Raw genomic sequence first — 13,133 nt, forward strand, 5'->3', positions numbered from 1 at the left:
AGCCTGGGCGACAGAACGAGACTCCGTCTCAAAAAAAAAAAAAAACAGAAAGATAACTAATTTATTTTTAATGACTCAAAAGAAGAACTAAGACACTATAAAAGAAAAGGGGGCAGAAGCCATGTCTGCCACATTTACTGTTGTTTCCCCAGAACTGTGTTTTCAACCCTCTTAGACGACAAAATTTACCTAGATAGACAGTATAAAATACTAGTCCCCACCTCGAAAGACTATGGTAGGGCCCAGAAATCTGCATTTTAAAGCAGCACCCCAGATGATTCTTAGGATGAGGTAAGCTTTGGAATCACTGGCTGGAAAATTTATTGAATGTATGAGAAAGACTGCAAATACATTTATTAGTAAACACCAACAACTAGTAAATTACTGTTGTCTTATTTTTTCTTTGAAAATAGGCTTAACACATTTGAAACCTGAAGAAAACCATTAAAATCTCATTTAATTTTCACTCAATTATTCTCATTCTATTTGCTGTCTCAGGAACAAGCTGCTAAGTAAACTGAAAATAAAGAGTCCTGAAACTTAAGCTAAAAAACTATATTTTTTTGGACATAGAATACTGAAAATAACTCTGTATGGATTATAGAGTAAATTTACTTGAATTCATAGATTTACTTGAATTCTTAAATTTACTCTAACTGTGCCTCATCTAATCTTCACAGTAAGGTATCACTACTAACTAGTGAACCCATTGTACAGATGAGAAAAAGTTTTAACAAGAATCACTAATTTTCCCTAAATCTCACAGCTAATAATAAGTAGCAAACCTAGGATTCCAACCCGGGCAATCATACTATCAGTATATATTTGTTAGACATAATATTTTTATGCCCACAGCAGAAAAAAAACAATGAGAAAAAATTAATTCCATTTTTATATTTGTATCCCTAAAGGAAACTAATGAACTACTATTTTAGATCCTTACAGAATAAAATAATTTGCAATTTAACAAATAAGTTTGAACATCCAATAGATAGATTCACCTGTTTGACCCTTGGAATACAAGTTTGAGAACATAATTTCCATGGAAAAGAGAATGTCCATGAAGCCAAAGACGCTATGAAACTTTCTGATACCCGCAGGTAGAAATCTGGATAGATTTCCTCCAAAATTCAAAACTATATATAGTCGTGCACTACACAAGGACATTTTGGTCAAAGACAGACCACATATACAATGATGTCTGTTCCTTAAGATTATAATACAGCTGAGAAATTCCTATCACCTAATGACTTCATAGCCATCCTAACATCTTAGCACAACACATTACTCACTTGCTTATGGTGATACTAGGGTAAACAAACCTACCGCCACCAGTCATACGAAAATACAGCATATGCAATTATGTACAGTGCATAGTAGTTAATAATGATAATAAATGACTATGATATTGGTTTGCATATTTACTATACTATGACTTCTTAATCCTTATTTTATAGTGTACTCCTTCTACTAATTAAAAAAAAGTTAACTGTGAAACAGCCTCAGCAGATCATTCAGGAGGTATTCTAAAAGAAGGCATTGTTATCATAGAAGATGACAACTCCATGCATGTTATTGCTCTCGAAGACTTTCCAATGGGAAAAAACGTGAGAGGGAAGACAGTGATATTGATGATCCTTGACCCTGTGTAGGCCTAGGCTAATTAATGTGTGTCCTACTGTGTATGTTTGTCTTAGTTTTTAATGAAAAAGCTAAAAAAGTAAAAACAAAAATAGGGCCATGTGTAGTGGCTCACGCCTGCAATCCCAGCACTTTGGGAGGTCAAGGCGAGAGGATCACTTGAGTCCAGGAGTTCAAGACCAGCCTAGGCAACATAATCACACCTCATCCCTACTAAAAATCAAAAAAATTAACCAGGCATGGTGGCGCCAACCTGGAGTCCCAGCTGTTCAGAAGGCTACAGCTGAAGGATTGCTTAAGCCAGGGATGTCAAGACTGCAGTGAGCCGTGATCATGCCCCTGCACTTCAGCCTGGTTGACAGAGTGAGACCCTGTCTCAAAAAAAGGAAAAATTAAATTTAAAATATTTTCTTTTCAACCCCCCCCCGCCCCCCAAGACAGTCTCGCTCTGTCGCCCAGGCTGGAGTGCAGTGGCACAATCTCGGCTCACTGCAACCTCTGCCTCCCAGGTTCAGGCGATTCTCCTGCCTCCGCCTCCCAAGTAGCTGGGACGACAGGTGTGTGCCACCACGCTCGGCTAATTTTTGGTATTTTCAGTAGAGATGGTGTTTCACTGTGTTAACCAGGATGGTCTCGATCTCCTGACCTAGTGATCTGCCTGCCTCAGCCTCCCAAAGTGCTGGGATTACAAACATGAACCACCACGCCTGGCCTTAAAATGTTTTCAATAGAAAAAAAGTTTAAGTCTTATAGAATAAGGACATAAATAAAATATTTTTGTATAGCTGCATAATTTGTGTTTTAAGCTAAGTATTACAAAACAGTCAAAAAGTTCAAAAAAAGAAAAATTTATAAAGTAAAATTGTTACCATAAGCTAGGGTTTATTGTTGAAGAAAGAAAATTTTTTTATAAATTTAGTGTAGCCTAAGTATACAGGTCTTATAATCTCTACAGTAGTGTATAGTAATATCCTAGGCCTTAACATTCACTCACCACTTACTCACTGACTCACCCAGAACAACTTCCAGTCCCGCAAACTCCTTTCATGGTAACTGCCCTATATAGGCGTATCATTTTATCCTTTTTTACTGTACCTTTTCTATGTTTAGATATGATTAGATACACAAAAACCATTGTGTTACAACTGCCTACAGTACTCAGTACAATAACACAAGCTACATAGACCTGTAGCCTAAGAGCAATAAGCTACACCATATAGCTTAGGTATACAATAGACTATACCAGGTACTATACCATAAGCACACTATATGATGTGCACACAGTAAAACTGAGTAACATGAGTTTCTCAGAATGTATACCCATCATTAAGACATAATTTTGGGTAGGGCACGGTGGCTTACGCCTGTAATCCCAGCACTTTGGGAGGCTGAGGCAGGCGGATCATAAGGTCAGGAGATCGAGACCATCCTGGCTAACACGGTGAAACCCTGTCTCCACTAAAAATACAAAAAATTAGCCGGGCGTGGTGGTAGGTGCCTGTAGTCCCAGCTACTCAGGAGGCTGAGGCAGGAGAATGGCATGGACCAGGGAGGCGGAGCTTGCAGTGAGCCGAGATCACGCCACTGCACTCCAGCCTGGGGAGCAGAGCAAGACTCCATCTCAGAAAAAAAAATTTAAAAAGACATAATTTTGTGTGTGTGTGTGTGCGCGCGTGCGTGTATGTATATATATATATGAAATAAATCTTTGAAAAGGATTCCCAGTGTAGAAGAGAATTAGAGGAGAGTAGAAATATTACAAATAATATAATCACTAAATATCTTGTAAACATAGTTTTAAAGAACTGTAAGTTACGCTCAGTAAGAAAAGTAACTAAGTATATTAGCATGCTGCATCTTAAAGACTGAAGTACACTAACAGTCATTTCTGATCAAACAAAAAATATATATTAGAGCCATATAATAAGCAATCTGTAACGAAATATTCATATTCTGCAGAGTGATCAGCACCATCCCTCACACTGGGAAAAAACAATTACAACTAACACAAATAACTAAATAACTAAAACTTTATTTTATGAAAGAGTTTTATTAATGTTGTAAGGTCAAAGAAAAGACTACTGACTACAATGATTTTTTCTTTTCTTTTTTTTTTTTTTTTGAGACAGAGTCTCACTCTGTATCACCTAGGCTGGAGTGCAGTGGTGTAGTCTCGGCTCACTACAACCTCCGCCTCCCTGGTTCAAGCGATTCTCCTGCCTCAGCTTCCCGAGTAGCTGGAATTACAGGCATGCCCCACCACGTCTGGCTAATTTTTTGTATCTTTAGTAGAGATGGAGTTTCACCATGTTGATCAGGCTGGTCTCGAACTCCTGACCTTGTAATCCACCTGCCTCGGCCTCCCAAAGCACTGGGATTACAGATGTGAGCCACTGCACACAGCCAATAATTTTCTAAGTAACTATTAAATTACCCAAATTTTAAGAGCTTCAGGGGGCTGGATGCTATCTATTATAAACAAGTGAACAAATCAAAGTTAAAAGGCTGGCCTATAACTCGCTAGTCTATGGTGAAACTGGAGCCTAGATTTTCTAACTTGAGATTTGGTGTTCCTTCTACTCCTCAAACTGTCTCTTGATAATACATGCAACACCAACTCTTACATATGTGTGAAAGCACAAACTACCTCCCCTTCAGAAGAATCTTGAGACATCTTCACTGTAATTACCAGTCAGAAGACAGGAGGCATCAATTCTCTAGCGCTGTTCTGCATCATTATACTGCTAATCAACCTCAAAACACTCCATTAAAAGAAAACAATGCTTACAAAAGTATTAGGGAAGGAGCTGAGGTAGTAAAAACAAAAAAGTAATCAGAACGGCACAACAAAAAAGAAAATGTTAACAGGGCACTGCCAATTTCGAGGTAAAGAAAATAAACTGGGGCCGGGCGCAACAGCTCATGCCTGTAATCCCAGCACTTTGGGAGACCAAGGTGGGAGGCCAAGGTGGGCAGATCACTTGAGTTCAGGAGTTCAAGACCAGCCTGGGAAAGATGGCCAAACCCCATCTTTACTAAAAATACAAAAATTAGCCAGGCGTGGTGGCACACACCTGTAATTCCAGCTACTCAGGAGGCTAAGGCATGAGAATTGCTTGAACCCGGGAGGCAAGGTTGCAGTGAGCCGAGATCGCACCACTGCACTCCAACCTAGGCAATAGAGCGAGACTGTCTCAAACAAAAAAGAAAAGCAAGAGGTACACTGGGAAACTGGGAAAAATCTGCAAGACTACAGGCAGAAGTAAATGCTTTAACAATAGTGAGGCTAGCTTTCGCTAACAAATATGATGGAGTAACTGATGCCAGACTAGCCTTCCCACCATGAGCAACCATAAAATAAAGTGCATAATACAACGGTTTACAGGCATTAGACAACAGACAGGACAGGACATCCCTGAGAGATAGGAAACTCACAAGGTGAGCCCTACAATTGCCTCAGCTTTCTATCCGGGAAAAATTGCCATGACCATGGCCTGGCAAGCAAGAGTTTAAGAAGGGAATAGTGATTGTGCTCAGCCAAATAGGCAGAGATCAGAATGCAGGGTAGCTGATGTGGCTGAAATCCACAAGGCAGAGAGGCTAGAAGACATGTAGGATTCCCCCATAAATCCCTGGCCAAAAAACAGGCTGCACATGTGTAGGGCAAAACTAATCAAGGCTTAAAAGAGAGTGGTTAAGAGACGAAAATACACTCGAGTTGAGGAATACTGGGTACACTTAGAGTTCCCACCAGCCAAAGCAGAGAAACCACATTAACACCTTATTAACAGCTCAGATATCCAGCTGAGATATCAAAAATGCCTCAACTAAGAGTAAGAACCACATCCTAGAATAAGGTATACACTAGGCGCACCCTTAAAAAGACTAAAATCAAGCCCCAACAAGTTTTTGAAGGATTAAAAATGTGAGGTTGAGTTACACTAAAGGAAGGAAACAATGGGTTCTCCACATATCACTCTAGCAAAGAGTAAAACCAAGCCTACACAAGTTCAAAGTGATCTGCCAGTAACTGAACTACCTGCAAGAATTTTAAAAATCAACACTTTTCACAAAAAGACAAAATCCAGAATTTCTATAATGTACCACCGACAATTAAAAAGTAGTAAACATGCAAAAATAAATAAGAAGAAAAATGTAACCTGCAGTCAATAGAAACCAACCCTGAGATGGCTGAGCGTGATGGCTCACACCTGTAATCCCCACATTTTGGGAGGCTGAGGCATGCAGATCACTTGAGCTCAGGAGTTTGAGACCAGCCTGGGAAACATAGCAAGACCCCATCTCTACTAAAAATTTTAAAAAAAAAAAAAAAAAAAAATGCTGGGCGCGGTGGCTCACACCTGTAATCCCAGCACTTTGGGAGGCCAAGGTGGGCAGACCACGAGGTCAGAAGATCAAGACCATCCTGGCTAACACGGTGAAACTCTGTCTCTACTAAAAATACAAAAAATTAGCCCGGCATGGTGGCGGGTGCCTGTAGTCCCAGCTACTCGGGAGGCTGAGGCAGGAGAATGGCATGAACCTGGGAGGTGGAGCTTGCAGTGAGCTGAGATCACACCACTGCACTCCAGCCTAGGTGACATAGCGAGACTCCATCTCAAAAAAATAAATAAATAAAATAAAAAATAAAAAAATAAAAATAAATAAAAATTAGCCAGGTGAGGTGCCATGCACCTGTAGCCCTGGCTACTCAGGAGGCTGAGGCAGGAGGATCATTTGAGCCCAGGAGTTATACTACATGGCTTAAAAAAATTTTTTTAAGTAAATGAATGGAAAAAAGCATACTATCAAATAGTAAGCACAAGAAAACTGACAGGGCTAAATTATTATCAAATAGAATCTTCAGGAAAAAGCGTATTACAAGAGATAAAGAGGGCCATTTCATAATGATAAAAGGAGAAATGTATTAGGAAGGCATAACAATCCCAAATATGTACCTAAGAAAAGAGTTCCAAAATGCATAAAGTACGACAAAACTTACAAGAAAAACTGACAAATCTATAATCATAGTGGAGTAATTCATAAGATGAGTAGATAAAATAAATTAATAAAGATACAGAAGATCTGTGTAACGCTATCAACCAAGATGGGTATAGTAGTATGTACCACATTTATAACTTATACTACACTACACCCAACAACCACAGAATGCATATTCTTTTCAAATGTACAATGATTGTTCACAAAGACAGGCTATATGCTGGACCATAAGTAAGCTTTCAAAAAACTTCAAAAGACTGAAATTTTATAGAGTTATGTCCTCTTATCACAACAGAAAATTATAAATTAATATCTAGAATGTCCCTTTTCTAAATCTTCCACCTAGAATAAGTGCCTTTTCCTAATTTTCTACCCAGAGGGGGCTCTGTTTCCCAATTTGCACAAAGGTACTGAATAAGATCAGTACATTAAATGACTTAATACCACTTATCATTCTTATCAACAAATAAATTCAAACAATCTGATAAAACTTTTAAACATAACTAACAATTTAGAGGAAATACTGAGAACAGAAGAACATATTTAACAATATCACAAAGATGCAATAAGCAAAATTCAGACTCTTCAGGATAAACTATCCAGTAACATCAGTAAATGAGAAATAGGAGAACAGAAAAATAAAAAGGGAAAAAAGAAAGAGAAAGATCTTAAGTAACTATCACAAAATATTGCCTTTATATATCAGGATGGTAGGTGCTTGATTTTGCTTATCTTGTGCTTTGTGTCTTGTGCGTGTTTAAAGAAAAAAGTAGATTTAGCATGTAAAATTTCCAGAGACAAGTTTTGCCAAGAATGGTTGGGATAGAAATTAATTTTTTTTTTAAGACAGAGTCTTGCTCTGTAGCCTAGGCTGGAGTACAGTGGTATGATCTCAGCTCACTGCAACCTCCACCTCCCAGGTTCAAGTGATTCTCCTGCCTTAGCCTCCCAAGTAGCTGGGATTACAGGCACATGCCACCATATCCGGCTAATTTTTGTATTTTTAGTAGAGAAGGGGTTTCACTATGTTGGCCAGGATGGTCTTGAACTCCTGACCTCAGGTGATCCACCCGCCTCAGCCTCCCAAAGTGCTGGGATTACAGGCATAAGCCACGTAATTTAATTTCTGGCGTCCAACCAGAAATTAAATTATTAAAGCTTGTACTTTAATGAGAATTAGATACCACCGCCTCCATATAATTCTATATGCCTTCAGAACGGAAGGCCCATTTCTTGAAATAAGTGGCCTGATAAAGAAAAACAAACCTACCATTTTCTGTAATTGAGACAATGTTCATCCTTGAACAGAAAAAAAAAAAAACCACGAAATCCAATCTTCTTCTATATGCATACAATCAATTCATTTGTGCCTTTGCTAGATTAAATTGATAAGTAGAGAAATATCCTTCTTCAATTGCAAGCAGCTAAGACAGAAAGGTATTTAATAATGTTTCACCTCTTTTCTCTCATCTCTGCTCCTGTATTTTCTCCCTTAAGTAAAACTCCTAGTTAATTTTTCCATAACCCTATAGTTCCTCTTTTATGAAGCACTACTCCTACTCACTTTATCACCTGCCTCCAAAAAGTCTTCGCTACTTGAGGACACGAAAAAAAAATAAGTTAATAAAATCCTGTGGAAGTCAGCCTTCAAGATAGCCCAGTGATATTCACACCCTTGGTATTCACACTTTTGTGTGTACTCTCCCACATTATAACACTACAATACACCAGAGGTGATGGTATATCACTTCTATCATTAGGTTTTAAAAGGCTCTGCAGCTTCCAGTTCCCTTCCTCTCTCCCTTTCTCTCTTCCCCGCTCCATCTCCCCAACCTTCCTCACCTCTGCTCATATCATTAGTTCTGGGAGAAGCCATGTCATAAGTAGACCTATGGAAGAGTCCATGGGGAGGAACTGAAGCCTCCTGAAAAGAGCCACATGAGTGACCTTGGAAACGGATACCCCAGGCCCAGTCAAGTCCAGACTGCAGTCCTAGCCAACAACTTGACTACAACATCGTAAGACCGAGCCAGAATCATTCAGCAAAATAATACCTGCTCCTCTCAAGCTAACAATCATATTATTAAAATGCCTATATTCAATCCCATGAAATACATGCTATAAAAACCCAAAGAAGTATCAAAAAAATTTTTCATTAAGAGCCAAGATGAGGTCGGGGACAGTGGCTCACACCTGTAATCTCAGCACTTTGGGAGGCCGAGGCGGGCAGATCACCTGAGTTTGGAGTTCAAGACCAGCCTGACCAACATGGAGAAACCCCGTCTCTACTAAAACTACAAAATTAGCCGGGCGTAGTGGTGCATCTCTGTAATCCCAGCTACTCGGGAGGCTGAGAAAGGATAATTGCTTGAACCCGGGAGGCGGAGGTTGCGGTAAGCTATCACACCATTGCACTCCAGCCTGGGCAACAACAGCAAAACTCCATCTCAGGCCGGGCGTGGTGGTTCATGCCTGTAATCTCAACACTTTGGGAGGATGGATGTGGCTGGATCACCAAGTTAGTAGTTTGAGACCAGCCTGGCCAACACAGTGAAACCCCCATCTCTACTAAAAATACAAAAATTAGCCGAGCATGGTGGCATGCACCTGTAATCCCAGCTACTTGGGAGTCTGAGGCAGAAGAATCACTTGAACCTCAGAGATGGAGGTTGCAGTGAGCCGAGATCATGCCACTGCACTCCAGCTTGGGTGACAGAACAAGACTTCGTCTCAAAAAAAAAAAAAAAATCCAAGATGTTTTTCTTATCAGAAAAGCATCTGATAAGATGCTTTTAAACATCTTTTAAAATGCAAGATTTTAAAAAATACTATTACCCAATATTGGCAATAGGAATCTCCATACAGTTGTTGGGAACATAATTGACAAGATCTTTTTTTTTTTTTTAAGATGGGGTTTCCCTATGTTGTCCAAGTTGATCTGGAACTGCTGGGCTCAAGCAATCCTCCCTCCTCAGCCCCCAAGTAGCTAGGATTACAGGTAGGCACAACCATGCCTGTCTTGACATAATCTTTTTTGAGAACAACTGGGCCATATTTATCAAATTTAAAAGCCAGAAACTCTGACCCAACAATTCTACTACTGGACATTACCCTGTGATTTTTACCTGTTATATCTTATGATATACTGGCCTAAGTGCTCAAAGATATATATATAAAGATATCAAAGATATAAATATATGCATATTTATGGATGGTTACTCCAGGGAAAAACTGGAAAATTAAATAAATATTAATTTTTAAAATTTGGGTAAATAAATTATATTTGAACAATGGACTACTATCAAATTGTTAAAAGAAAAAAACATATGCATATTGATCTAGAGAGATTATCCAATATACATAATGAAAAAAGCAAGGAAATATATACATATATACACACATATATATGTTTCTGCTATATTCCTGTTTATGCTAAAGGAAGAAAAAGTTTTCTACCCAAACGCACACATGTTTACATATGCATAGAAAATATCTGAAAATATACACAAACAACCTAAAAGTTGTCACCTCTGGAGAAGTGAACCACGAAATTTTTTTTTTTTTTTTTTTTTTTTGACAGAGTCTTGCTCGGTTGCCAGGTTGGAGTGCAGTGGCACAATCTCAGCTCACTGCAAGCTCCGCCTCCTGGGGTGAACCACAAAAATGTTTACCTTTCACTTAATAATTTAGGTTGCTTTTATTATTGTTTATATAATTTTAATTTTTTTAAATGATTGCCAAAAAAATCAGTGAGTTCTCTCCTCCATTCAGAAACAGCAGTGTGTTAGCTTAGATTAAAGTACTTCTTTAAAAAGATGACTAATTAGATAGTCAACATGCTAAAGAAAATTACAACAGAGTCGTTATAATCAAAGCTGTATTTTCATGTTTTATAGTGTACCGAAATCATTTAAAGCGAATCATTATTGTGCAAGTATTTCATAGCAGGCCAAGTAAGTCCTGTTTTAATTTTATTTCTGCATATCACCCATGCCACACGCAAAGAATATTAATAATAAAATAGCCAATATATAGTAAACAAATATTATGTGACAGAAACTCTACTAAATATCTCTAAATATTTTACATATATTATTTAATACTTAAGGACCATGATACAAGCAGCACTATTTTCTCTATTGTACAAACAAGAAAAACTGCTAACAAAGAGTTAGTCATTTGCCTAAGGCCACAGAGCCGGTAAAAGAATGTGAAATCAGACAGGCTCATTCCAAAGCTTGTTCTCTCAGCCAGTATGCTACAGCCTTTTACTCATTTTGTTCACATTTCAAGTCAAAAAAGGACTGTAAAATGCAGCCTGTTATCTAACAGGTTAGCAAATTAATCAGATTAAATGCAACACCAGAATGAATTAGACAAAAGTCTTAACTCTCAGACCTTAACAAAAAGGGCTGAGGACACAACAAAAGCAATTTCAATTAAAATAAATATTTTATAATTGCCTAATGAAAATGCCATTTATGTTAACTGAAATCGTATAATCCTCCCTGAATGCTAATTGCTGCTAGGCCAGAAAATTTCATTTAGCATCCTTCTGGTAAATTACACTTAGTTAGCATCCTTCCCAAAAAAATAAACTCTCTTTCCTGTTCCACTTTCCTGTTTCCACTATAACAAACCTGATAAAGAAAAATGGAGAGAAATTGAACGAAATCTCTCTAAAAACAGTCTATCTACAGTGTTTTCCACATAGAATTCCCTTTTCCATGCATTCTTCTTGATTACTTTTACCTTACTTCTAATCTTAAACCATTCAATCACAGCTCTACTATACTTCCTTTGCAGAGTAAAGCAAAGGAAAATAAAGATTAGAAAAGTTAAGTAAGCTAATAAATCCCATATAATAATTATAGCTACAGCTAATCATGTAATTTATGCTTACCTAAAGACCCTGTCATTGCTCTACATTTTTGTCAGCATTTGGGGGTTGGGAGGAGACCTTGTCTACACACTGTAGATTATCCATTATTTTTTGCCTCCAATAAACCTCAAAGAAACTACAGGAATATGTGCTCACCATTACATGGCACCTTTTTATCCCAAAGTGCTTTCTAGAACCACCTTCACTAAACCACATCTGACAAGAAATCTGGCAAGAAACACTTTGACCAATCCCTGTTTCAAAATACACAAACTCAACCTCCCTCCTTCTACCCTCTTCCCTTGAAAATGGGCGTTCTAAAGTCAGACTTCCTGGGTTCCAGTTCTCTCAAGGCCCACTTAATAAGGGCCCTTGAGCAGTCTCGATTTCCTTCCCTGTGAAATGGAAATACCAGTACCTACTTCATGGGACTGTTGTAGGAATGAACTGAGATAATTCATGGTAGGGCGCTTAGAACACTGCCTGGCACAAAATGTGCACTCAAATGCCAGCCATTATTATATCTTCAAAATTAACTACCTAGAGTCCGAGTTTTCTTCATTTTAATGATGGGAGTCTAACCGAACTCCATCAGGACAAGTGGGCATACACATAGGGTTTTTTAATTAACTCATACAATAAATAGCAGCAGTATATACTCAAGCAAATTTTAAGTTTTCACAGCACTTTCGCACTTTTTCAATAAAAACATTTCATATGAAATAAACCCTCCAATCCCCCACGCTTTTAATCAGCGATGTCTAGAGCCCAATAAACACCACAAAGCCTGGAAATACAGTCGGGATACTACTCATTGGCTATGGAGGAGGGAATCTGACAAACTGCTGGGAGCCACACTGAGAATCCGCAGTTCAAAGCATGCCAGAGCCGCTCGGGGCTAGCGGCTACCGTCCATTTAAAGCCACAACGCCGTCTTTTCCCATTTCCTCACCAATGTTGAAACTAACAACGCCAACGCCCTTTGCTCCCACTAAGACGAGGCCTAGCATCTCCCGGCCCTCTCCTCCCACCCAGCACGTCTCTCCCCCAGGGAATCCACTGCCGCCCAACTCACAGAGTGTGTCCGCACACATTCACCATCAGCTTCAAGGAAGGGTTCCGATATTTGGTGGTCTTACACCGAGGGCAACCCTGATCGTCCATGGCGGTTTCCCTCCTACAGACTCCCCCGGGCGCCTGCTTCAGCCACAGTCACCTTACAAGCCCCCTCAGACGCGACCAAGCAGGTTCCTACCAACAGGCGCTTGGCAGAGATGGTCCCTTCGCGAAAGAGCACCGGCCAGGGGCGAGGCGCTGCAACACAAACGTTCCGGCAGTCAGTTCCCCGGTCTTGCATCTAGAGCTTGGTCTCAGCCTTCCGTAAAGCAACTTAATACCTTGAATTTGACAGGGGAACTTTTAAAATGGCAAATTAAACACAAATCCGTGTCTCCACGCACCCAGTTGCGTTTTTCAAGGTACTGTGTCACAATTAGGAAGATAAATTCCATCTTGTTCTGTCTGGAAACATTCCCATGATTTCAAAGATTTATGAGCAGAGTACTTATTTTCTTTTGGACCACTTAATAGCCTGTGCTTTATACTTCTT

At 39.1% G+C, this 13,133-nt stretch overlaps 1 protein-coding gene across 1 annotated transcript in view; it reads right to left on the reverse strand.

Moving 5' to 3' along the window:
- MNAT1 (MNAT CDK-activating kinase assembly factor 1) overlaps positions 1–12,827 on the reverse strand; it is a 184,041-nt gene extending 171,214 nt beyond the window's left edge. Inside the window, exon 1 of the mRNA XM_011968313.1 lies at positions 12,600–12,827. Within this exon, the coding sequence (XP_011823703.1) occupies positions 12,600–12,688 (89 nt within the window). The 5' untranslated portion in view covers positions 12,689–12,827. The remainder of the gene's footprint in view (positions 1–12,599) is intronic.
- Positions 12,828–13,133: the final 306 nt, after the last annotated feature.

The sequence above is a fragment of the Mandrillus leucophaeus genome, unplaced genomic scaffold (assembly GCF_000951045.1).
Source record: "Mandrillus leucophaeus isolate KB7577 unplaced genomic scaffold, Mleu.le_1.0 Scaffold838, whole genome shotgun sequence".
NCBI classification, from domain to species: domain Eukaryota; kingdom Metazoa; phylum Chordata; class Mammalia; order Primates; family Cercopithecidae; genus Mandrillus; species Mandrillus leucophaeus.